Consider the following 23,938-nt stretch of genomic DNA (forward strand, 5'->3'; position numbering starts at 1 on the left):
ATCCAGATGGATTCCTGAATGCTCTGGGGGATTATCCGTCTGATATGGTCGGCGCTCCTGTCGAAGCTCAGGTCACTCTATGGAATAAGGAGATGACCCGGGCTGTTGACACGATTGCGCCTAAGCGCCCTCTCCCTGCTCGCCGAGCCCAGACAGCCCCTTGGTATACTTCTGAACTGCGGGCGATGAAGCGAGAGGGGAGACAGCTGGAGCGCAGGTGGAGGAAATCCCGCTGGGAGTCCGACCGAACACGACTTAGAGCCCATTATCGGGCCTATTTCGTGGCAATACGGCTGGCGAAACGGCAATATTTCTCCAGCCGTATTGCTTCCTCAGAATGTCGTCCAGCCGAGCTGTTTCGGGTGGTCCAGGATCTTCTTCAACCGGGAAATCCGGTGGAGGTCCTGGACTGCTCATCAGCTCGTTGTGATGAGTTTGCCATCCATTTTGAGGAAAAAATCGCTCAGATTCGCAGTGGGTTGGACTCCACAGTTACTGCAGAGTCAGAGGATGTATCCAGCGCACCGTGCTTTGGTCAGGTATTAATGGATGAGTTTCAATTGTTGAGACCTGAGGATGTGGACAGGGTGCTTGGATCTGTCCGTTCTACCACAACTTCGCTCGACCCTTGCCCATCCTGGCTAATTAGAAGATCAGCCAGGGGGGTTCGCACCTGGGTCCAGGAGGCCGTGAACGCCTCTTTGAGAGAGGGAGTGGTCCCCACCACCTTGAAAGAGGCGGTAATTCGACCACTCCTTAAAAAGCCAAACCTGGACCCAAGGCTGGTGGCTAACTACCGACCAGTAGCGAACCTCCCTTATTTGGGCAAAGTGTTGGAGCGGGTTGTGGCTGGGCAACTCCAGGCGCTGCTGGATGAAACTGATTTTCTAGATCCATTTCAATCGGGTTTCAGGCCAGGTTTTGGTACAGAGACTGCCTTGGTCGCCCTGTATGATGACCTTTGCCGGGAGAGAGACAGGGGGAGTGTGACCCTGTTGATACTCCTGGACCTCTCAGCGGCTTTCGACACCATCGACCATGGTGTCCTTCTGGATAGGCTGGCTGGGTTGGGAGTTGGGGGCACTGTTTTACAGTGGTTCCGCTCCTTCCTGGCTGACCGTGTCCAGAGGGTGGTGCTGGGGGACAGTTGCTCTGCCCCATGGCATTCATGTCATGGGGTTCCTCAGGGCTCGATACTGTCCCCCATGCTGTTTAACATCTACATGAAACCGCTGGGAGAGGTCATCAGGAGGTTTGGGCTGAGGAGTCAGCAATATGCTGACGACACTCAGCTCTACCTCTCGTTTTCCACCAATCCAGGTGAGGCGGTTTCTGTGCTGAACTCGTGTCTGGACCTGATAATGGACTGGATGAGGGTCAATAAATTGAAACTCAATCCAGACAAGACGGAAGTGCTGTTAGTGGGTGCTTCGCCAGACAGGCTGGAGGGCCATCTCCCTGCCCTGAATGGGGTTGCACTCCCCCTAAGGGACAGGGTCCGCAGCTTGGGGGTGCTCCTGGACCCCAGTCTAACACTGGAAGCCCAGGTGGACTCGGTGGCCAGGGGCGCCTTCCTCCAGCTGCGGAAACTATACCAGCTACGGCCCTACCTGGACGAGCGGAGTCTCATGACAGTTACACATGCACTGGTAACATCCCGTATAGATTACTGCAATGCGCTTTACGTGGGGCTGCCTTTGAAGACGGTCCGGCGACTGCAGCTGGTCCAGAATCGAGCGGCGCGGCTGGTGAGTGGTGTGGCCGCCAGGGAACATATCAAGCCGATTCTGTATAAGTTACATTGGCTACCAGTTGCTGCCCGGGCCCAATTCAAAGTGCTTGTTTTGACATATAAAGCCCTAAACGGCTTGGGCCCTGGATACCTGAAGGACCGCCTCCTTCCATATGAGCCTACCCGGCAGTTAAGATCTAGCCAGGGGGCCCTTTTGAAAGAGCCGTCCCTCAAGGAGGTAAGAGGGACGGCTTGTAGACAAAGGGCCTTTTCGGCAGCTGCCCCCAGACTATGGAATGCCCTACCGACTGAGATTCGTCTGGCGCCGACACTGATGACATTTCGGCGCCAGGTCAAAACCTTCCTGTTCCAGAAGGCTTTTAACTGAAATAATATTAACTGTGGGTCCGATGGCAATTTTATATATATTTTAATTGTATTTTAATTGCTACATAACTTTATTGTATTTTAAATGCTGTAAGCCGCCCAGAGACCTTTGGGTAGTGTGGGCGGCATATAAATTAAATAAATAAAAAAAAATTGTAACAGTAGGGTATTTGGCTACACTCCCAAAAAATTACTTTCAAGATTAAAACATTGTTAGCTAAGAGTGGTACTTCTGATCATGAGCATGGAGAATGGTGTGCTTTCCAGTACCACTGGGTACTTTATACCCTCCTATTAACCCTCTGGCAGCTATACCAGGACTCCTGGAGGCAAATGCTGGTTCCCAGTCAAAGCCGGTTCTTCCTGGCTTCCAGTCTCTTCTAACACATTAAAGAATAAAACCAAGCCCTCCAACCTCTCATAAGCTGCTGTTTTTTGTTGAGGCACTCCCGCTCCTTATCGCAGATCTCCTTCCGATTCTGGGCTGTGATATTCTTTATGGCCTGCTCCATATCCTCCGCCTGCTTGGTAATAAACTCCTGCTCCTGGAAGAGACATTGACAACATAAAAGCCTCTTCTTGGCCTATCATGCGCGGTGCTGCCTTCTGAACGGGGAACTGGAGGGAGGGAACCCAACCTGCCACCTGTGTCCTTTGTGGACCACGGACTCATTACTGCCAGAGCTTACCATGACTTGCTTCTTTTGTGCAAAGTCCTCCATCTTCACCTTCATGGTCCCTTTCCGCTGTTGTCGTGGGAGCTTCTCAATCTCACTCTTGAGCTTAAAAAGAATTCAGTGGGCAAAATTTCTTATTTGTCAGATACTTCATCTGATACAATTCTTTGAAATGTTTAGGCAGAAGTGACTTTTAATCATTTAGCTGCATCACCTCCCATTATCAGGGCTACTCTTGGGGCCTAGAATGCTTCCCTCAGGGTCCCTGTTGGAGTTTCATTTCCCTCTCACTGTGGTTCTGCAGGGCAGCCTCTCCCCACCACTCTCCCTATGAGAATGGAGAAATTACTAGGCTGGTGAATAACCCAGACTGGCTTTGTGGGTATACTGGCACAGCACTGGTGATCCCAATACTAAGATATTTTTCAATATTATGGAAGTAGTCTCATGACCCTCTTAATAATAATTAAGATTTGTACAGAGGTTTGAGTTTGCAAGAGCCGAGTATGCAAGGGCTGAGGAGAGCTGCTAATGAGAAGGCCTTTTGGAGGTCATTCACTGGGTCCCTACAAGTTGGAGGCAATTTGATGGCATACAACAACAAAAAGGTTTCAAGTGTTCAAAATGCTAAACATGTGTGTTATCTTGGTACCATCCTTACAATAAATGTGTAGACAGAGGTAGCTTTCTGATACCCCTGCTAGACATGGGATGACTGAGACTGAGAGGGGCTTGCCTTAAACCACCTAGCAAGCTCATTGCAGAGGCAGAGGCAGCATCTGGAAACACAGGAAGCGGCCTTATACTCAGACCACGGGTCCATCCTGCCCAGTACTGCCCACCTTGTGAAGCAATGGCATTCCAAGGTCTCAGGTTGGATTCTTTCCTGTCCCTGGGTAGAGACTGACCCTGGGCCTTTGTGCAGATAAAGCATTGGCTGAACCATGGAACTATGGCCGCTCTCTTCTCTATCTTAGGCATTAGGGTGTACACGTTCTTTGGGTTCTTCCCTCTAGAGCCTTTTCAATTCCTGTGCCTCGTTTTTCTTCTCCTACACCCTTTTGCCTTCTTTCTCCATGTCTCTCCTCCTCCTTATGCTGCTTGCTTCTTCTCTTTTGCTAACACACTGTGTGTTCTGCTTCCCATCACCAACAGCCTTAAGTACAGCTTCTCCCAAACATCTTGCCTGGGCTGTAACTGCAATGTAGCCCAGTAAAAGGGCCAAAGGGTTTCAGCTCCTTTACTGCCCCAATTGATCCAGCCCATTATCAGCCTTTACCTCCTTCTTCTTTTGTTTCATCTGTTCTTGAAATTTAACAAGATCCCGTTCCTGCTCAGCCCGAATACGCTTTGTCTCTTCACGGCGACGCAAGGCATGATCTTGCTCCATCTTTTCAATGTGCTGCTTCTGCTGACGTTCTAGGTTTTCTAGTTCTGTATCATAGAATTTCTTCTTTGTCTGTAGGAGACCAAAAGCACCTTCAGGCTCGTAATACTCAATGAAGACTCTTACGTAAAGTAATTTGTCAATTTACCAAAAAATGGTTGGAAAAACCATTTTAATTACAGCAATAGGCTTTTTGGGATATATCCACATGTGAATCTGATGCATCCCTTATTCTGCTTCTGAGCATCAAGAATTCTAAAAACAGACATCATATGGCCTGGTTCTCCAGTTGCTTAGGATTTCCCCATCTTGTCTTCTGTTAAAAGTAATCAGCAGTGGCCTTGCTTAGAGTGATAGTTCAGTGTGGAGCCAGGGGCTGGACTCAATGGTCCAAAGCCGCCCAGAGACCTTCGGGTAGTGTGGGTGGCATATAAGTTAAATAAATAAATAAATATGGTGCCTTCTAGCTCTGCAGTTCTATTATTATTATAATAAGATCATCATCATCATCATTATTAGATTATATGGACCTGATATCAGCTGTAAGTGAGTGTGTCTCAGGGCTCTGAATAGTGGCCTTCTCTATAAAGCTCACTGCCTGGAGGATCTGGAAGCAGCAATTCCCAAGAAGTAAGCACAGATCAGAGGACATAATGAAATATTTTTATTTTCATGCCTTCATATCATCCCCAATCACTAATCAGAAATAAGAATGGGCTTCCTTGCTTAGCTTTCATTTTTAGGAGAAAGGTGGGGTAAACATATTTTAAATAAATACATTGGAAGGAAGTATTTTCCTTAACTGCACTCTCTCCAAGGGATCTCAACCTGGACCTTTCTTGCAGAGGTTTTTTCCCTACAGCTCATTTTGGACAGAGGCCGCGTAAGCCACAGCCAAAGGCCAGGTTTTGAGATCCTGCACTAAAGACATACCGTGCCTTGTAATAAATTATTCCCCTAAGTTAACTACGTATCACTCAGGCTGGTTAAAAAGCCATTTCCCTTCCACGCTCTGCTCGTATTGCTGTTTACAACTCCTCCAGAACCATTCACACTTTTGGACAGCCTTCTTGCTAAGAGACGTTTAGTTGTTAAAGGACTAAAAATGGAAATGTTTTTCAAATACACTATGGCTCCAGTACCATAGGGGTCAATTAAAAGAACAGAAATGCACTGTGTAGGTTACACACTGAACTGTAGCAGGTGGGGCTACTGACACACTGAACTCAGCTTTGGACACATACTGTCTGCTGTCTCAGATTTTCTTAACTGCAGCGCAGTCCATTATGTCACAAGGGATGCTTTTGACTTGCGTGTGGCACTGGGTAGATGCCCATCCTAGTCTTGGCAAATCTCTATCTTTGATCTCCTAGTGGTAGCTAAGTGGGGAATCTAGGCCTGTGAAATCTGAAAGCCTGCAACCTTTTGCAGCTTTTACTTGAATAGTCAGTAGGCAGGGAACAAGGGACGGAGAGAGGGAGGCGCTCTCTTCAGGAAGATAGGGAAAAATCAGACATGCTGTGAAAAATGGAGGCCAACAGTCAAAGCAAAGGACTAACTCTTAACCTTTTACATGCCAATTAAATACATATTCATGTGTAGGAAGGCTCCACAGAAGTATTTTAACCTGCTGCTACTGCTTGTTAGTATTACTTTCACTGCAATTTACAAACCACTTGTATTATACAGTACTGTTTTAGATATTGGATAATCTGTGATTTTTAAGAGTGTGTTCTTATGTACACGGTTAGTTGTTTCTGAGCATGTATGAGGAAGGGTGAGATAGAAATCAAACAAACCACCACCACATGTTTCACCATCTTCCTACAATCTCCACCAGTCAAGATTCTGGTCTGTTATCTGAATAAAGAAAGAAAAGGAAAAGAAGGACGCTAATTCCGCTCGTCTTCCCACATGCACATATACCTACATTCATTTCTTGCTCAAAGCGCTTCAGCATTTGATCTAGCTGCAGCTGGTGCTTTATGGTCAGTTGGGCCTGGTTCCTGTGCTCCTCCTTCTGAAGGAGACGCAACTCCCGAAGTTCCTGGCGCCTAAAGGGCCAAAGCAGAGCAGAAGATCAAGAAATGAGGAGAGTTCCAACGGACAGCAACGCCTGAAAGCAAAAAAGAATCACCAGAAAGAACACAGCCCCAGGCTCATACTCTCCTAGTATGGCTGCTCCCATATTCTACGTGTTCTGTGTTTGCTGTAAGAGAATGTTAATTCCCTGAATCACAGTCACGTTTCTCACTATCATGCAGGATACTGGTTCTGAGACCACTGGGAGGAGACCATTTCTTTACTCTCTCTGGCTTGTATGTGCATCTCTGGCCTTGAATTGCTCACCTTCCTCACACAGACACTTTGAATAAATAGAAGTGTAATATGACCCCCACAATCAACTGCATCCAAGCGTACACTTGAAGACTGAAACCCAGAAAAATGCTATAAACTATACAGAGGTGTATGTGTTGTTTTTGGTTTTGTAGAAATGGTGGTGGTTTAAAATCAAGGCTGAGAAAACTGAAATCATCTGTCAGACTTGTTTCAGTGGAACAGGTGTTCAGGGGGTAATACAGTGAAACTAATTTTCATTTGGACTTCTGAGTTTTATGTAGTAGTCCTGATGCACAATTGAGATAAACTTGTTGGCTGGCATACTGCTGGTATCAGCATAAAGTTTGCTTGGGCTGCTGGATAGCTAGCTGTGGAGCCAGAGGTTGGGAGTTCAATTCCCCCACTGTGCCTCCTTGACGGGGGCTGGACTTGATGATCCATAGAGTTTCTTCCAGCTCTGCAGTTTGTATTGTTGTTGTTGTTGTTAGTGGTGGTGGTAGTAGTGGAAGGAGGAGAATGAGAAGCAGCAGCAGCAGCAGAAGACGTTGACTAAATAAATTGCTGTGGCTGAGTCTCTAACTGATACTGCTAACTGCGGCTAATTGAGGTGCCAAGCCACATCTCAGCTGTATGACTGGCATGCTACCAGGCACACAACTAAGATGTTCCTTACTACCTCTCAATGAGCCATGGCAAATTATGCAAATCTAACAGGAACACCAGCAAGGCTGTGTTCATAAAGTCTGAAATGGAGAGGTATATCCTCACACGAAGGGATACATGCTCCACCTTGTAACAGTTCCAGTACCCCGCTGTATGCCTGTTTTATACATTTGCCTTTATGAAGCTAGTGAAAGAAACACCAGTGAACACAGCTCAAGACCAAGCAAGAGCATGGAAGTTCCTCTCCAGCTCTGAGCACTGGATAGTGCTATTATGTCCTTCTCTCTACCATATCTTCATCTTCTGAAGCATTCTAGAAATGCTCCGATGCTCCTTATCATAAGCATGGGTTCAAAAGATTTTTAAGAATTCTTCCATTCATAAGCACTGGTTGCTAAGCGCAGGCTCTATCCTGTGAAGGAAAGGCTATAAAGCCGCAGGGCGCGTCATAAAAGCTCTGAGAGCATCTCAGCACACTGAATGGAAATGCTAGATTCAATGTTTTACAATCCCATAATAGAATTTTGTTGTCATTTTAAAAACTAACTGAGGAAATACAAGCCCATGATTTTATGATTTATGATGCCAAGGAATCTTCCCAACACCTCTTTATTAGTTTGCTATAACTGAATATAAAAATGTCAGGATAAAAGCTTATGGAAAATAAGATTCATAGCAAGGACAGCATTTGTATGCAGCTGCGCACACACTCTCTCTCACACACACACAGTTCATAACATACTGGCTGAAATCCTCTTGTGCAATTACGCAAACAGTGTAACTTTTGGAAGTGAATTTCCATAAGTTAAGAAATCCTCACAGACCTTACCTGCTGTATACTGAGTTGCATGACCTGGCATGCAATGGATAAAGTCTACAGAGACCTGTCAACCTACAGCAATTTGCCTCTAAAAGTTATACTGATTGTGTAATTGTGCGACAAACTTTTAGCTGCTGATTCATGGTTACATTAAACGGATTCTCCTTGATCTTTAATGGATTTCCAGTAAATACTACTACAGTGGTGCCTCGCTTAACGAGTGCACCGTTTAACGATTAATCCGCATACCGTTGCGGATTTTGCGAGCAAGGACCTCCACCTCCCTCCTTAGCAAGAGCCCACCGGCGTTTCTACCCAGCTGGGCAGCGGGCTCTTGCAGAGGAGGGAGGTGGCTCCCTCCTTGCAAGAGCCCGCCTCCCAGCTGGGTAGAAAGGCTCTTGCTAAGGAGAGCAAGGACCTCCACCTCCCTCCTTAGCAAGAGCCCACCGGCGTTTCTACCCAGCTGGGCAGCGGGCTCTTGCAGAGGAGGGAGGTGGCTCCCTCCTTGCAAGAGCCCGCCTCCCAGCTGGGTAGAAAGGCTCTTGCTAAGGAGAGCAAGGACCTCCACCTCCCTCCTTAGCAAGAGCCCACCGGCGTTTCTACCCAGCTGGGCAGTGGGCTCTTGCAGAGGAGGGAGGTGGCTCCCTCCTTGCAAGAGCCCGCCTCCCAGCTGGGTAGAAAGGCTCTTGCGAAGGAGAGCAGGGACCTCCACCTCCCTCCTTCGCAAGAGCCGGCCAGCGTTTCTACCCAGCTGGGCAGTGGGCTCTTGCAGAGGAGGGAGGTGGCTCCCTCCTTGCAAGAGCCCGCCTCCCAGCTGGGTAGAAAGGCTCTTGCGAAGGAGAGCAGGGACCTCCACCTCCCTCCTTAGCAAGAGCCCACCGGCGTTTCTACCCAGCTGGGCAGTGGGCTCTTGTAGAGGAGGGAGGTGGCTCCCTCCTTGCAAGAGCCCGCCTCCTAGCTGATCGGCGGTTCCAAAATGGCCGCCAGTTTCGCGCCCCGCTTACCGAGGGCGCGAAAATGGCGGCGGTATGGAGGAACTTCGCTGAACGGTGAGTACGGAAGCCATTGGAACGCATTAAACTAAGGCTTTTTGCTTTCCGTTTAACGAAGTTTTCACATAGCGAAGGTTAATCCGGAACGGATTAACCTCGCTATGCGAGGCACCACTGTATTTGCTAAGGACAAGGAATGATACAGCAGCTGTTATGTTAGCTTGACAGAAGTGGCAGGGATCTGGAGGCTGAATGATCAAATCTAACCCACTGACAACTTCTTTTTGATCCATCACACAAATTTTCAGTATGACTTAAGGTCCCACAAAGCTCAAATTAGCAACGTGTAGGAAGATACTCTTCATATTTATTTCCTTTTCTTAATCTCCAAAGAAAGCCAGGAATATCAACATTTATAAATACAACGGAGATTTTCCACTTGCCTGAGAAATCTCATCTCTTCATCTTTTTTTTCATCCTCACTGATGATTTTTGAAGTGGTGACACTCACTTCCACTCCATCTACTACAAATCTTCTTGTCCGTTTCAGTGTCATCTTCTGCATTTTCACATCCTATACAATCAGGGAGAAAAGGGATACATAGATTAAAAAGGGGTGGAGGGTGCTAGAAATGAAGTTACTATTTAATACACATCTAAATATGCTAGGACTATTAAATGAAAAGCACCATCAGGTTCAGGCAGGTAATGAGTTTGTAGCCAGGTCCCACGGATTAGTAAATTCTTTGCTAAGCAAACTAAGATTCTGAAACTAACCAGAAGATTGGGCTTTCCAAGGTATATTTTTCACTTGCACAATTAGCTTAATTTCCAGCATTTGGATTTTTGCTAATCTGAAGTAATCAGGAATGGTGAGAGTGGGTAAAGTGGGGACGTGGTGGTGATTGAGATTTTGTCAAGGACAGGTAAAAGCCAGCTGATTCTCTGAATTTTCAATCAGAGTTCGAACTTTTCCTGAAATCGCAAGCACTAAAATGCCAAACTCCTCCCACGAGATAGAGACAGAGAGAGATAGGGCGGGGTGGTGGTGGTTCTACTCCAGGGAGAAGTGTGGAGCTTTCCCTAGAATGCAGAAGGGGAAAAAGTGGCAGATATAGCATAAAAGAGGGCAAGCCCACTTTCACAATAACAATCAAGGACATTACCTAAGCAAATACTGGATGAACCCTTTGTTGTGGTCAGGATAGTCAAGCAATTGCTAGGGATCTACAGCTTACCTCCGAGGAAGAAAAGTGAGCCCCTTTCTTATGCGCCCCCTGCCCACATGTAGCATTGCCATGTCTAATGCCTTCCCTCCCTACAGATAAAACACACAGCTGGCCTGCAGTGGCAGAGTCTGCTTTGCCTCACGGTACTGCTGATCTTGGAACTGCTGTATAAGGTGAGGGAGGCAATGAGTTCTCAGACATTCTTTCTTCTCTTACAAAATGGTGAATATCAGTTTTCCAGTAGCCTAAAGTGAAACTGAGTCCGACCAGCAGCTGATGAAACTACCATAGATTTGCTTCAAGCCATTACTACATGAGACCTGGGAGCACATGTTGAAAGAGAATGACACGGGCATCTGGGTGCTGAACTGTGGGTTGACCACTTTTACAAACGGCAGCGCTGAACTCTTCGCCATGGAGAAAGGAGCATTTGAATGGAGTGTGAACAACACAAGTTATCCGGAATTAACCCTCATTCCACAAAGTTTCAGGCATTATTCATAGTGCAACCTTGTGGCCTCTAAAACTTCATACAGAGCAGAAACCATTTAGGGAGTTCTGCAGTTTGGGAGGAAAATAAATTTTGCTTCCAACAACGTTTAGCAGTGCTGTCTGATTCTAACATATTTGTACCCTTCAAAGTTGAATACATGAGCCCCCTGCCCCAATTCAATTTTGCATGGAAGGACAAAGTCCCCTTGCTTTGGAAGATCAGTGTTTTATTACAAATCGCCACTTGAGAAAGTAGCAGCTGTAGCCTCTTTGACAGATAGATTTAACCGGGGTGCAAAGAGGCGCCCAATCTTCTGGCAATACTGGAATATGGGAAGAATGAGGGGAAAAACCCCATAAATCAAGGGTGTTTCAAAACTAAATCTATTCCCTATTTATGGGTCAAGGGGTGGCCTTCACTAACCTCCTCATTTGTTAAGTTCTGGAAGATTCATTAGAGACTGAGTCTGCAGCATGATTTTGGGGAGCAAACTTAACTGAGCACCCAAAATATTAGCATATTTTAATGTAGTTATTATTGCAATTAACTAAGCTGTTATGACACAGCTTCACACACAGTACTAAGGCACACTGCAGTTCAAAATGGCATCCTATCTGTTTTTTTTCTGCTCCAGTATTTACAAATACACCATAGTTTCGGGTGGTGAAGGTCTGTCCCTTTTCCCACCAGTTCTCTGGCCGCCCCTTCTGCACCAGCTCCATTTGTTTATTTATTTGTTTATTTATTAGATTTTTACCCTGCTCCCCCCTAGACAATGTCTACTCAGGGCGGCTTATATGGATAAAAACACAACAATATGACATGTATAAAAATAATCAAAAATGCAGTTATAGCAATTAATTCCAAACAACACATGACCAAGATGACATGACTCAAGGAAGCAAAATAAAGATCAATTAATTGACTGGAGGGAAGGCCTGCTTGAATAGCCAAGTTTTTAACTGGCTTTTGAAAACACCCAGCGAGGCTGCCAGCCGAATTTCCGTTGGGAGGGTGTTCCACAGCTGAGGGGCCACCGCCGAAAAGGCCTGGTTTCTTGTTTTTTCCTTCCGGGCCTCCTTCGGCATCAGGCCCCTCAGTAGTCCCTGCTGGCTATGTCGGTTGATTCGGGTAGATCTAGGTGGAAGAAGACGATCTACCAAATATTGAGGTCCCAAATCGTTTAGGGCTTTATATGTAATTATTAGCACTTTGAAATCAGTGCAGAAACGGATGGGCAACCAGTGCAAGGCAGCCAGAGTGGGGGAGATATGCTGATATTTTCTCACCCCACTAAGGAGCCTGGCTGCCGCATTCTGGACCACCTGAAGTTTCCGCATCAACCTCAAAGGCAGCCCCACGTAGAGTGCATTACAATGGTCTAATCTCAAGATTACGAGCGTGTGAACTAGAGTAGAGAGCCCCTCCCCATGAAGATATGGTCACAGCTGAGCAATCCACCATCAATGAAAATAGGCAGAATGGACCATGGACGCCACCTGGTTTTCCATGGTAAGTGCCGGGTCCAGATGTATCCCCAAGCTGCAGACCTCACTCTTTGTGGTAAGGGTCATCCCCCAAAAGAAAGGAAGTCACGTAAACCACTAATGGAAGGGCCACCCACCCTCAAGACCTCCGTCTTGTCCGGGTTCAGCCTCAACACGTTCAGCTGCATCCATTCCAGTACAGTCTCCAGGCAGTGCTGAAGGGACAGGACGGCATCCACTGAAGTAGGTGAAAAGGAGATGTAGAGCTGTGTGTCATCAGCGTACTGATGGCACGATGCCCCACACTCCCTGATGACCTAACCCAGTGGCCTCATATAGACGTTAAACAGCATTGGGGAGATAATCGACCCCTGCGGAACCCCACAGTTGAGGCTCCACGGGGCCAAGACACTCTCCCCAAGCTGTATTCTCTGGGGACGGTCCTCCAAGACGGAATGGATCCAGGCAAATGCCAGGCCACCAATTCCCAATTCGGAGAGCCTCCCCAGGAGGATACCATGGTTGACAGTATCAAAGGCAGCTGAGATATCAAGGATGACCAACAAGGACATATTGCCCCCATCGGCCTCCCTCAACAAGTCATTTGCCACCTCTTTTTATGTTTACCTCAATCACGGTTATATCTTTGATTTCCCCACCCCTTGTGCCTCTCTGTAGAGGACTGATTCCTTTTTAAGAAACTGCATGTCTGAAGATGTGCATAAACATTAAACATTTAAAAAATTATAATTAAAAAGCAAAGCTGGGAGATGAGCATAGTGTTCCTGTCATGGGACGTCATGTCCAGCCCCATGGCAACAGTGTGCACACCCATCCATACCACAGCATGCAAGATGAAAACAAAGAAAAAAGTGCTGGAGTTTGGCTATGTGTTACAAGTGGGGTTGCGCCTGTTTGCAGCTAATCCACAGCAAACACACTGTCCTCATTTTACTGCAATGGTGTAAATACTAATCGTAGTTTCTGCGACAAGCAAATCCCAGTATTGGACTCCACACTTCTTACCTTTAAGGAGATGGACCCGCTGCCTCTGTTCAGGGACAGGTCAGCAGGCGAGGAGATATTGAGGTCTATGCTCTCCGAAGCAGAGGTGCTACCAGAATCCGAGTCTCTCTTTGAGCTGTCATTTTCAAAGGGAGAGGAAGAGCTCAGGCTCCCATTGGGCAATTTTTCTTCCGTAGGTGTTTCAAGGAGGCTGCTCACTGGCCAGCTCTCCATGTTAGAATCGTCTCTGCTTGCTGGTTCCACATCTTTATTTGGGTGGAGGTTCAGGTCTTTGCTCTCTCGAGTGTTTATGGTTCCATTGGGTGATAGCAACTGAGGGCTCTCACCCAAATGTCCTCTGGTGCTTGATAGACCTACGCAATCCTTTGACTCAGGGAAGTTTGAACTATTGCAGGTTTTTGCCAGTTTTTCTTCATCCCTAATCCCTTTGTCAGAAAGCTTGTCACCCTGCCCATTTGTGATTTCTTTGGCCTGCCCTAAAGGCAACACGGGTCCATTGGCCACAAGTGACAAGGGGCTTTGTGGAGACTTCTCTCCTTCCAAACTTAGTTGGCTTGCAACAGAAGAGTCCCTCTTGTGAATGTCATGATGCTGAGTAAACAGAAAGGGGGAGAGAGGAAGTTCATGAAATTTGGTGTACAGTTTTTTTAGAGTTGGACTACTCAGCATAAGGAAAGAAACTCATTTAAAATAGGAGTGGGAAATCTCAGGCCCTTGGCTTTCAATGTACTCCTGGGGTCCCCCATTAACACTGCTATTCAGTCATTTCCCAGCTTATGTACAACCTCCACCCTACCCTGGAATTTTTAATAGTCAAAACAGCTCTTCTAAAGCTCAGTGAGTGCCAGCACTTTTACATTAAATTATGCTAATATTTTGGGTCTCGAGAACATTTCTGAAACTAAATTCTGCCCTCGGGCTGGGTGAGGTTCCCAAGGTTTATACTTCAATGGAACAGACCACCACATGTGAATACTTGTTGTGTTAAGGAACCCACTGACATTTTGGAATAGTTTGGTCATCTGTCAGGAAAACAGGACTTTTCCCTACTGGGTTTTCTGCCACCTATATAAGTACAGTGCAACTATTCCATGGATGGTATCTATAAACCTTATGGCCAGATCCTGTTCCCCAACATGATCACATAAGGGCAATCACACAAGGGATCTGATCTGTTTCCTGGCCTGTCCACTTCACAGCTGGTCTTTCCAGTTAGTACAAAGGAAGGGATGCTCAGTTGTGCACCCAGGTGCCCGATAGACTGCCTGGAATATGGAAAACCCATCTCATTAAGCATCCAGAAAAAAATGGAATAGGATTTTGGACAATGAGAATCAAGAGGACTGAACACTCTATAAAATGTTGCCCACATATCTGAGTATCTTTCCCTCTTGGTGATCTCATGAGAATCAGGGTGGCTGGCCCACAAAGCTTTTTCACTTCAAAAACCCAACACAATAGTTACAGGACCTGCCTGGTTACAAATGGCCCTTTCAAGAGACAGAACATTCTCTGCTTGTAGGAGTTAGACCTTCTGTTTTAGGTCAGTGGAGTCCTGACAGCTCTCTGGCAAGGCTCCTTCGGAAGGCCATGCTTCAGCTTGCTTTTATACAAGCACTGCTAAACTCTCTCACAGCCTCTTGCTGGATTTGCCCCTGGCCCACTAGGTTCAACGATTGCCTTCTGGGGGGAAGAGATTCTTCTACTCCTGTCCTCCATTAAAATTTATTTTGCATTATTTATCTTGGCCTTGTTCATCAGACAGGGGGAATAAGCTGAATATATTTATTCATGACATGTTTCTTCAGCTTTTCATCCGAGCTCAGGATGGTGTACCGGGTTATTTTTTTTGCTATCAACCCAGTTAATCCTCACAACAGCCCTGAAAGGTAGGGATATAGCAGCTGCCCAGACTTCAGTCAAGGAGCTTTGTAGTTGGAACAAGTTATCAACCAGAATCTTTCAAATTCCTGGCTTATAATCAAATCACGATCTACCACACTGTTGTGAAGCACAGTGAAACCCTAGCTCCCAACTACTAGAATTCTTAGGGTAAAAGTATACATTATTTTCAGGACACAACAAGCAGCTACATCTGACCCCCTCAACACTGTACAACTCAAAGTTAAGTGCAAGGAATCTGTTCTGGATCAGGAGTTTCTGTCCTTGCACTATGTATCACCAAAAAGGATCGAGTAAGACAAAGCTCCTAAATTGCCCAAATGCAACTTCTTAACAGGGTGGCAGAGTTGGAGTCATTCCTTACCTCCTCCCCATGATCAAGAGAGGACTGCAGGATTCAGAGGAACAGCAGTCTAGGGCACAAGGGTGCCCCTCACTCTGTCTGACCCTATGACTGCAGCATTTCTAAGACATCTGAGCCAATGCAAGCTTTTGGGCCTTGTTTTCCATTTAATCTTTGCTGAAAGGCACTTTTCAACTAGCCCCCATGAAATGTTGCCTGCCCTCCTCCAGGCTAAATTCTAGATGACAGAAAGAAAGGAGGAGGAGGCAACCCTCCCATCTCTTTTGTACAGCTGAGCTAGCCCACAGATGACAATCCTTACAATAAGGTTTTCATTCCTTGCTCCAAACAAAATTTCTTGGACAGCACAAAACCTGCAGAGCCCCTCATTCCTCTTCTCAAATCTTTGCCTTGTTAAGAACAGACATCTTTTAGTCTGCAAATCCCACTGCTCTATCAGTGACAGATTTAATCTTGCCTGTTGGTTCTCTTTTATCTATAACCCTTCCAACAGCATCTTGTGCTTCTATCTGGCCCAGGCAAGCTGGACAGGACCCTGGAGAATACAGGGGAGAAGATCACCATTTCAGCCCTCAATGGGCCCCCTAAGGGCACTTTCTTCATTGCAAAACAGCCAGTGCTTCTATCCCCACCTTGGGAGCTGCTTTTGGCCAAGCAGCAAGTGTAACATACCTATAGACAGACACCCGTAGCTCCAAAGACTACTTTACCAGAGGAAAGGGAGGGCTGGCTTTCTTTCCAGCATTCTTGGCTGCAGAGTGACCACCACCCTCTCCCTCCTGAAGGACCCTTTTCTCCTCTCTACCTGCATAACACCAACAACTGAGCTCTCCGCCCACCACAGAGGGCAGATACCTGAAAGATGGCCATCAGTTTGCATTTAACTAGCTTCCTTTGTGAAAGCTTGAACCATTGCTGGCATGTGTGCCTATATACAAATAGTATGTGTGTGGCTTTGTGCCTTGTCCTTAGATCTTTAAAGAAACGTTTCCTTAATACAACAAAGCCAGGGCTAATGAAACTTACAGATGCAGAATCTGGTGAGTCATCCTCATCGGCTTCCTCTCTATTGTCTTCAATTTCCTCCATCACTTCAGCCTTTGCCTCTGCCACAAGCTCTCGCAGGGCTCTGTTACTAGTGACCTTGCTGACAAAGGAATGCTTTGAAAAAAAATCAAGAAGTTACAATTATTTACTGGAAGTATCCATTTACTGCTTCTTAGCTCATGAGGGCTCTCAAAGCACAAAGAGAAAGATAAAAAACATCCTTTGAAACAAAATAGCCAGCACAGCTGGTCGTGAAGTCTGGGAAGTGCAGTCTAAGAACAACCTTATCCAAGGTTGAGGACCGTTGTCATAGTAGAATGAGCAGCCCTGCAATGCAAGAGCATGGCAGATCAAGAGGGACTTTGGGATTGCACAGGGATCACTTCCAGCAACTTCCTTAACTCATCAGACCCAAGAAAATTGGGGAGCACTGGTGTGCATCAGACAAAATGTGTCTTGATAGATTGAGTCCAGTCCACGGGCCCTCCATCTGGTATTCTTGACCAAGAAAGTTGCTATAACGGAGATCCAAACACACCCAAGCCTTACTAAATTGTTTGTACAAGAACACTATTCCCACAAGCAGCTGAAATTAAATGGCTTTTAAATCCTAATCTGGTCAGTAGGGAAGGCCACAGAGGGACCAGAGTAGCTGAAGTTAGTGTTTTATGTCCCACATGCAAAGGAAATGTTGTACCACATAAAATCCTGAGCACACATTTTGCCTTGTTAATGGTCAATGCAGCTATTTCATATGTAATTTCTTCTCCTTTTTTAAAGGAGAAAAACAATCAGGCCCATGCATGGAAGGGAAGGGTCACATTTTATTGCACCTGGCACATTCTTTCTGGAAAAGATCAAACTGTTAAGCACATGTGAATGGGTCCTAAACTTGAGAGGTGCTAGTCTGTTCAGGGTTGACAACACTGACTATTCTATGTAACACATAGAAGCCACTGTATAGACAGAAATCCTGCTTTCCTTTTATAATATAAGTTTATCAGAGGCCAAAGGATCACAGTACAACAGATAAGGACAGCGGTTTCAACGAAAACATGAACACTCTGCAACCACCGAAGACAGCCCAGGAGAATTTTAAAACATTGTGAGGTTACTAAGAATTGTAGTTGCCAACTTTGCCTTAAAAATGCAAAAGGGGAGAAAACCACACACACACCTTTTTCCTGCTATAGACAAGGGGGGAAAGGGGGTGAGTGGGAAAAATAAAAGCAACCAGAAGTAGGAAAAATAGATGTTGCAATGGCTCTCATCTCACTTTAGAGTGTTGTGCGCTGGAGAATCCTATCCCCAAGAAGCTAGTCAAACTGATACATTTATATCCCGTTCTAGGGCCTGGTGAAGCTCTTTTTCCCCTTAGGAACCATACGTGTAGCAGTGAAGCCCAAGCCTTCTACATGTTAACCACCCAAAACCAGATGTGTCTGTCCTCCGGGCAACCGTCTGGGGAGGGCCTCCACATCCTCACAGAGCATCAGGCCCCTTATGAACTGGGGTCATTCTTACTTACCTCCAGTAACTGAGCTGCACTGGGCCGCGTCTCAGGGTTCTTGTCAAGGGCAGTCTTCAGGAAGTCCCTAAATTCTAGAGACCTTCAAAAACAAGGGTAATCATTTTTAAACATCACTACAAGAGGCTGCTATCAAGAACATGAGGAGAAGGAACATTGTTACATCCATCTCGTAAAGCACATCCCTTATAACTCTAACATCATGATCAAACATAATGATCTGTACCTATGGGTTGAAAGGAAGACCTACCGAGATGAATCAGACACAATCTGACTCTAATTTAAAACAACAACAACAACCTCTGAGTTCCTAAAAATGCAGCCTAGTTACAGATTTCACACTTCTTTATAAGCTCAAGAGCACACAGCTGTTCAGAAACAAGCGACATGCTGTCACTTTATTCCCAATACATGCCAAAGCCCCAAAGTTCGCAAGCTCACATGAGGACAATGGTTAAGCTTGAGCTTGTGTTAATACAAAGCCTTCTGCAAGGCAAGTGATTACTGCTCCCCCTGCCCCCACCCACTCTGCTGTACCTCTTTATCAATGCTGGTTTCCATGTAACGGTAGACTAAAACCACTGACCAGCAGTTTCTACATACTGCTGTCACTGAAAAGGTATCACCAGCACTTTTACCCCTAGACACTCTGCCGCCCTGTGATTTTTCAGCAACAAATAGCATGCTGTCTTGTCTGCATAGAACAGATCGGTGGGGAGGGGAGAAATGAGCAAATTGCCTTCCTCCTGTTCATTTCTCTCTGGACAAAGGAGAATTGTAGCTAGATGGGCAGGGTCCGCATACAAAAAATACTCTCTGAAAAGGGGAAAGAATAGGCCGTCCAGATTGGAAATGTGCCAGCTGGATGAGCACAATCTCTACAGCTAACCACCAGATACCCAAAACAACTGAACAACTCTGAGACGCCTGTTAGGGCCACAGGAAAATTCCTTCTGCTAGAATAAAGCAGGAAACTATGGCCCTCCTGCCTTTTGGGGAAGGTGCACCCCCACCTACAATTTCCATTAACCACAACTCATGGACAGGGATTCTGGAAGTTCTACTTCCCATATATCTGCTGGGCTAGCAATGCCAATCACGTGTCTGACTACCAGTGTACTTGAGCCACGTATCTCTATTAGGATTGGCAATGGCTTCCCAAGGGCCCCAAAAGCAGAACGTCTTCCCTATCACTTGTTTCTAGATTCATTTAACTGGTGAGGTCAGGGGTATGCCATGAGTATGTTCCTCCACTGAGCTATCAACCTTCCCATTGGATACCTATGTTCGATACAGATGTTGCACCTGTTAGAAATGTGTGATACTATTTCTCCCAGTGTCAGCCTATTACATTTTGACAGCTTGAGAAAAGCCAATATTACTGCAAAGAGGATGATGGGAATGGATGATGAGTAAGAAATGGAAGACCATTTTCCACTTTCTGTTCCAAAACATTGGTAATCCTGTAGGAAAAGGGGGACACTTAAGTTTAAGTGATTTTTTAAGGAGAAGCAAGCACATGCAAAGGTTTTCCTTTCTTTGATCTCACCAAAAAGAAAGTAAAAAGCTAACAACTGTGATAAAGCACAAGGAAATAGGTACTAGATCCATCAATTGCTGATCTGCTGAGGACTTGTTAGAAGCAGTCACCTTGAAGAAGTACATCCTGGAGGCACTGTTGCAGAAAATTCTGCAGGCTATTGGTAGTCTGGGCAGAAAACTCGACCATATGAAGAATACTTGGCCAATTGTACTGATGTTAAGTAGTATTTGTATTCAAGTTTGTATCTATCAAGTTTGGGTACCCAGATGTTCTTGGATTACAGTTCCCAGAAGCCTTCATCACCACCTGTGCTGGCTAGGATTTCTGGGAGTTGTAGCATGACCCATGCTTGAGAACCACTGCTCTAGAGTTCAAGATGGTACACCCTGGATTATTTCCCTACACTCTGCCCAAAAGCACTGAGGTTGGCTGGGCTAGGAAAATATTTTATCCAAGTAAACACCTTGTTACTCTGTGGACTTTATGGAAGAGTGGCAGGGATATGTACATACACAGCAAGGATTCAGTAAAAGGAGCCACTGTTGCAGTCTTGATCCAGCAAACCAGGCTTCTCCATTGCAGTTCTCTTCAGATTTTGCTGGATAGAGACTCCCATTACTCCTCTAGGTATCCTCTCCCCACTGCCCTTCTGCAGAACATTCCCATCAAGTAGTTTCCACCCAGGAGTGGCAACATTTTATAACAAAGGTGAGGAACCTGTGCTCTCCCTGCCATGTCACTGCAGTCCAGTCCCCATCATCCTGAACAATGGGCTTTGCTGACTAGGTTGATGGGTATTAGAACTCCACAACATCTTCAGGGCCACAGGTTTTTTTCCATTCCTGTTTTAAAGCTTCTTATGTCTTTATTCTATTTTGTCATAGAAGGCAACGTTGAATAACTTAGCAAAAACCCCATTTGCAGCCTATACTGGGCAACCAAAGGGAAGCAGGTGAGTGATGGATCCACATAATTCCTGACTTTATATATATTCACAAGTACACACCCGTAAAAAAAAAAAATCTTCTCACCATTTGGAGGGATTGCTAAGAGTGGGTGGGTCCGATTTCGCTATTTTCAGCAGGACTCTCATAGGATTGAGTTCATGATGAGGGGGCTCTATTTGGGCCATTTCTATCAGTGTTATGCCCAAGGACCAGATATCAGCCTTGTAATCATAGGGGGTGTCTTTCATGGTCTCACACATCACCACTTCAGGAGCCATCCTAAAATAAAACAAAACACAACGAACAAGAGCAAAGAAGTGTGAGTCCTGACCCAAATACGTTACTACCAACTGTGTTTCACAAACAACCCACATTTCTACTCCATTGCTAATTCAACCAGTCATTAGCGTAGACCTGATCACAAACCCCACATACGGTATTCCAGCTTGGTTCTCAATAAAGTAGGAACAAACTTTCCTTTCGTTCTTAATGTTAACCGGCCAAAGTTGAACCTTTGAGTATAGTCTGCCAGGCCCACTCAGAACACACAGAACGCACACACCCTCATCTGAGTTAGGACGATAAGGAGGATGAGACTGGTTAGAACTTGGATGGGAGACGTCCAAGAACCAGGGAATTCCAGGAAGAGCTAATGAAAGAATTGCATCTTGTGCCTAAGAGAGCTGCTGCGAGGAAGCTAAACAGAATGTATGCTTCCACGAAATGCAACTTCCTAAACAGCAGGTCTAGGACTGGGGAGATCTGGTTTATAAATCCTCACTCAATCATAAATCTCACTCAGTGACTTTTGACCATTGAGCCTAACCTGTACCTCCCAATGTTGTTGTGAGGACAAGCATAGGGAAGAGGGCCATGGACACTGCCCTGAGGTCCTTGGAATATAAATGTAACAAAGAAATAATAATTAAAAAGCAAAGACATATGTTTGCATATGTGTAATTCTCCCATTGCAATGAATGGAAGGAGAAAATAGTTAACTGTCTTTGGACAGTTTTCTCCCCTCCACGCACGTTCATTCCTCCATTCTTATTTGGCCCGGAGAACAGAAAACCAGCAGGACAATGACATCTAGCCTGGATGCTGCTTTAGAAAGCAAATCAATGTGTTCACTGATCGTATCCCTCCTCTGCAAAGTGGTTGACTGAAAGATTAAATTCCTGGAGTGAATTGTTGCTTTCATATACTTGGAACTGCTTCAAATGGTCATTTCACCAAACAGCAAAGGGCGGGACGGAGGGAGGAGGGGAAACTATGACCAGATTTCATCAGTATCCTATTCCACCTATGGGTCTTGTATACATCTATCCATATTTGATCGTGGCCTGTGCAAGTATGTCATAATTAGAGATGGGGACAACTCACCATTTTGGCAAGTCGTCCTGCTTCGTGATTCGTCAAAAGCTGATGAAGCACAAAGCTCCCCCCCGTGAACACATGAAGCACGAATATTTGTCGATATAAACATGCTGCCCCCGCCGATGCACCCCCGCCAATGCACCCCCAATGTAATCACTCCAGCTGGCTTCTGCAACCATGGACTGCAGTAAAGGACACTGGCTGCCCTTTGCAAAGATGGTGGCTGCGGCTTCATTTAGGGTAGGGAAGCTGCAGCTGCCATCTTTGCAAAGGGCAGTTTCGATTCCCTTAGTCTGCCTTAACGAAATCCAAGCTGCCCTTTGCAAAGATGGGAGCTGCAGCTTCTCTACGTTAAATGAAACTGCATCTTTCCAAAGGGCAGCCAGTATCCCTTTCTACAAGCTGCAGCTGTGGAAACCAGCTGCAGCTGGAGGCGGTATCGGCGGCGATTACAGTGAGGAGGTATCGGCAGGGACATCGGCAGGGGGCGATGGTGGTGGTGGGGCGGCCACTAAAGTAGAGAGAGGAAGGGGTGGAGGACAGGCTGTGGGGGTGGGTGGGTGCCTATCAGCTTGCTGATCAGATGATTAGCAGGCCGATATGCAGAATGGGAAAGCCATAGGAAGAGAGGGAAGGCTACTCTTCCCTCTCTTCATATGGGGGATGAATACAAATGGGGAAATATCCATCCCTTCTATTTCATCGGGGTCTCTGGAACCCACGAATATGAAGGGATAAATATTTAATGAATCAACGATTTCTGATGAATATCGCAATCCATTTTTTAATTCATCCCCATGTCTATTCATAATTCATTCACTCACCAATATGGTGTGCCGATGAAAGAATCTCGTCTTTGTAACGTCCTCATGTTTTTGGCAGACACTCCAAAATCAGCTGAAAAAGAGTTTAAATCACATTACACATTCTAAGCAAATTAGTAAGGGGTTGTTTTCTAACACAAAAGCCAGAACGCTGTTGTGCAGTTACCCCAGCTTCACACCAACAGTGTAACTTTTGGAGGCCAACTGTCTCAAGTTAAGAAATCACTGAAGAAACCATCTGATGCATAATGAGTTGCAGAACTGAATGAACAACAAATAATACGTATGGTAATTTCTTAACTTGAGGCCATTAGCCTTCAAAAGCTATGGTGTCTGCATTCTTCCACTATAGCTAAGAACGAGGATTCTGGCTGGGGAGCTGAAAAGGCAAAAAGTGTCCCCCACCTCATCACCACTTCAAGACACTCTCTCAAAACAAGTGGCAAAATCGAAGGGACCGGTGTTATTCTCAGCCAGGGTTGGCAACCTGTGGCCCTCAGGTGATTGTTGCACTTCATCTCCTGCTACCCCTGACTGCTGCCCATGCTGCATGGGGTTCATGAGAATTACATCACAAAAACATCTGGAAGGCCACAGGATCAACCCTGGACTGCAGGTGCCCCCTGAACATCAAAAGATGCAAATGAGAATATGATGCTGACAAGCTGGGAGTTCTAAGCAATGCAGAAGACGTTCATTATTTGACAGCTGATTAATCTGCTCCCTTTCTCCCCATAGGGTACCCAAGGCAGCTCACAACAATTAAAATCATACAATAATGACAATTTAAAAATACCATACAAAATGATATATTAAAAAACAATTAGACATTGATCAAGATTAAAAACAATTTTATAAACCTTTTAAAAATATTTAAAAACATCTAAACCCACACGTATTGCTTAAAAGCCTGCCTGAAAAGACTTGCAGCCAGTGAAGCTGTTCTAATAAGGGAGTTACATGCTCCCTATAATCAGCAGTCTGGCTGCATCATTTTGAACCAGCTGAAGTTTTTATACACTCGTCAAAGGCAGTCACCTTAAATGTACAAGACTCAAAGACTTTTGCTTGACTTATCAAGCTAAAATTGTGCATTTTATTTCTCTGTGCCACCATAAGAAGGGAACCAGAATGAAGCCCTTCTGTCTCTGTTTCTATTACAGTAACACAAGC

General features: G+C 45.6%; 1 protein-coding gene across 2 annotated transcripts in view; it reads right to left on the minus strand.

Moving 5' to 3' along the window:
• The window catches only part of STK10 (serine/threonine kinase 10), a 91,291-nt gene that overhangs the window by 10,627 nt on the left and 56,726 nt on the right, over window positions 1-23,938 (minus strand). For both annotated transcript variants that reach the window (XM_072990240.2, XM_072990242.2), the window contains exons 5-14: window positions 22,766-22,838; window positions 20,649-20,843; window positions 18,075-18,156; window positions 16,526-16,660; window positions 13,234-13,824; window positions 9,442-9,572; window positions 6,114-6,237; window positions 4,076-4,255; window positions 2,809-2,901; window positions 2,535-2,664 (exon numbers count right to left, since the gene is read on the minus strand). In XM_072990240.2, coding sequence (XP_072846341.2) covers window positions 2,535-2,664; window positions 2,809-2,901; window positions 4,076-4,255; window positions 6,114-6,237; window positions 9,442-9,572; window positions 13,234-13,824; window positions 16,526-16,660; window positions 18,075-18,156; window positions 20,649-20,843; window positions 22,766-22,838 — 1,734 coding nt within the window. The remainder of the gene's footprint in view (window positions 1-2,534; window positions 2,665-2,808; window positions 2,902-4,075; window positions 4,256-6,113; window positions 6,238-9,441; window positions 9,573-13,233; window positions 13,825-16,525; window positions 16,661-18,074; window positions 18,157-20,648; window positions 20,844-22,765; window positions 22,839-23,938) is intronic.

This window comes from Pogona vitticeps, chromosome 2, assembly GCF_051106095.1.
Source record: "Pogona vitticeps strain Pit_001003342236 chromosome 2, PviZW2.1, whole genome shotgun sequence".
Lineage (NCBI taxonomy): Eukaryota > Metazoa > Chordata > Lepidosauria > Squamata > Agamidae > Pogona > Pogona vitticeps.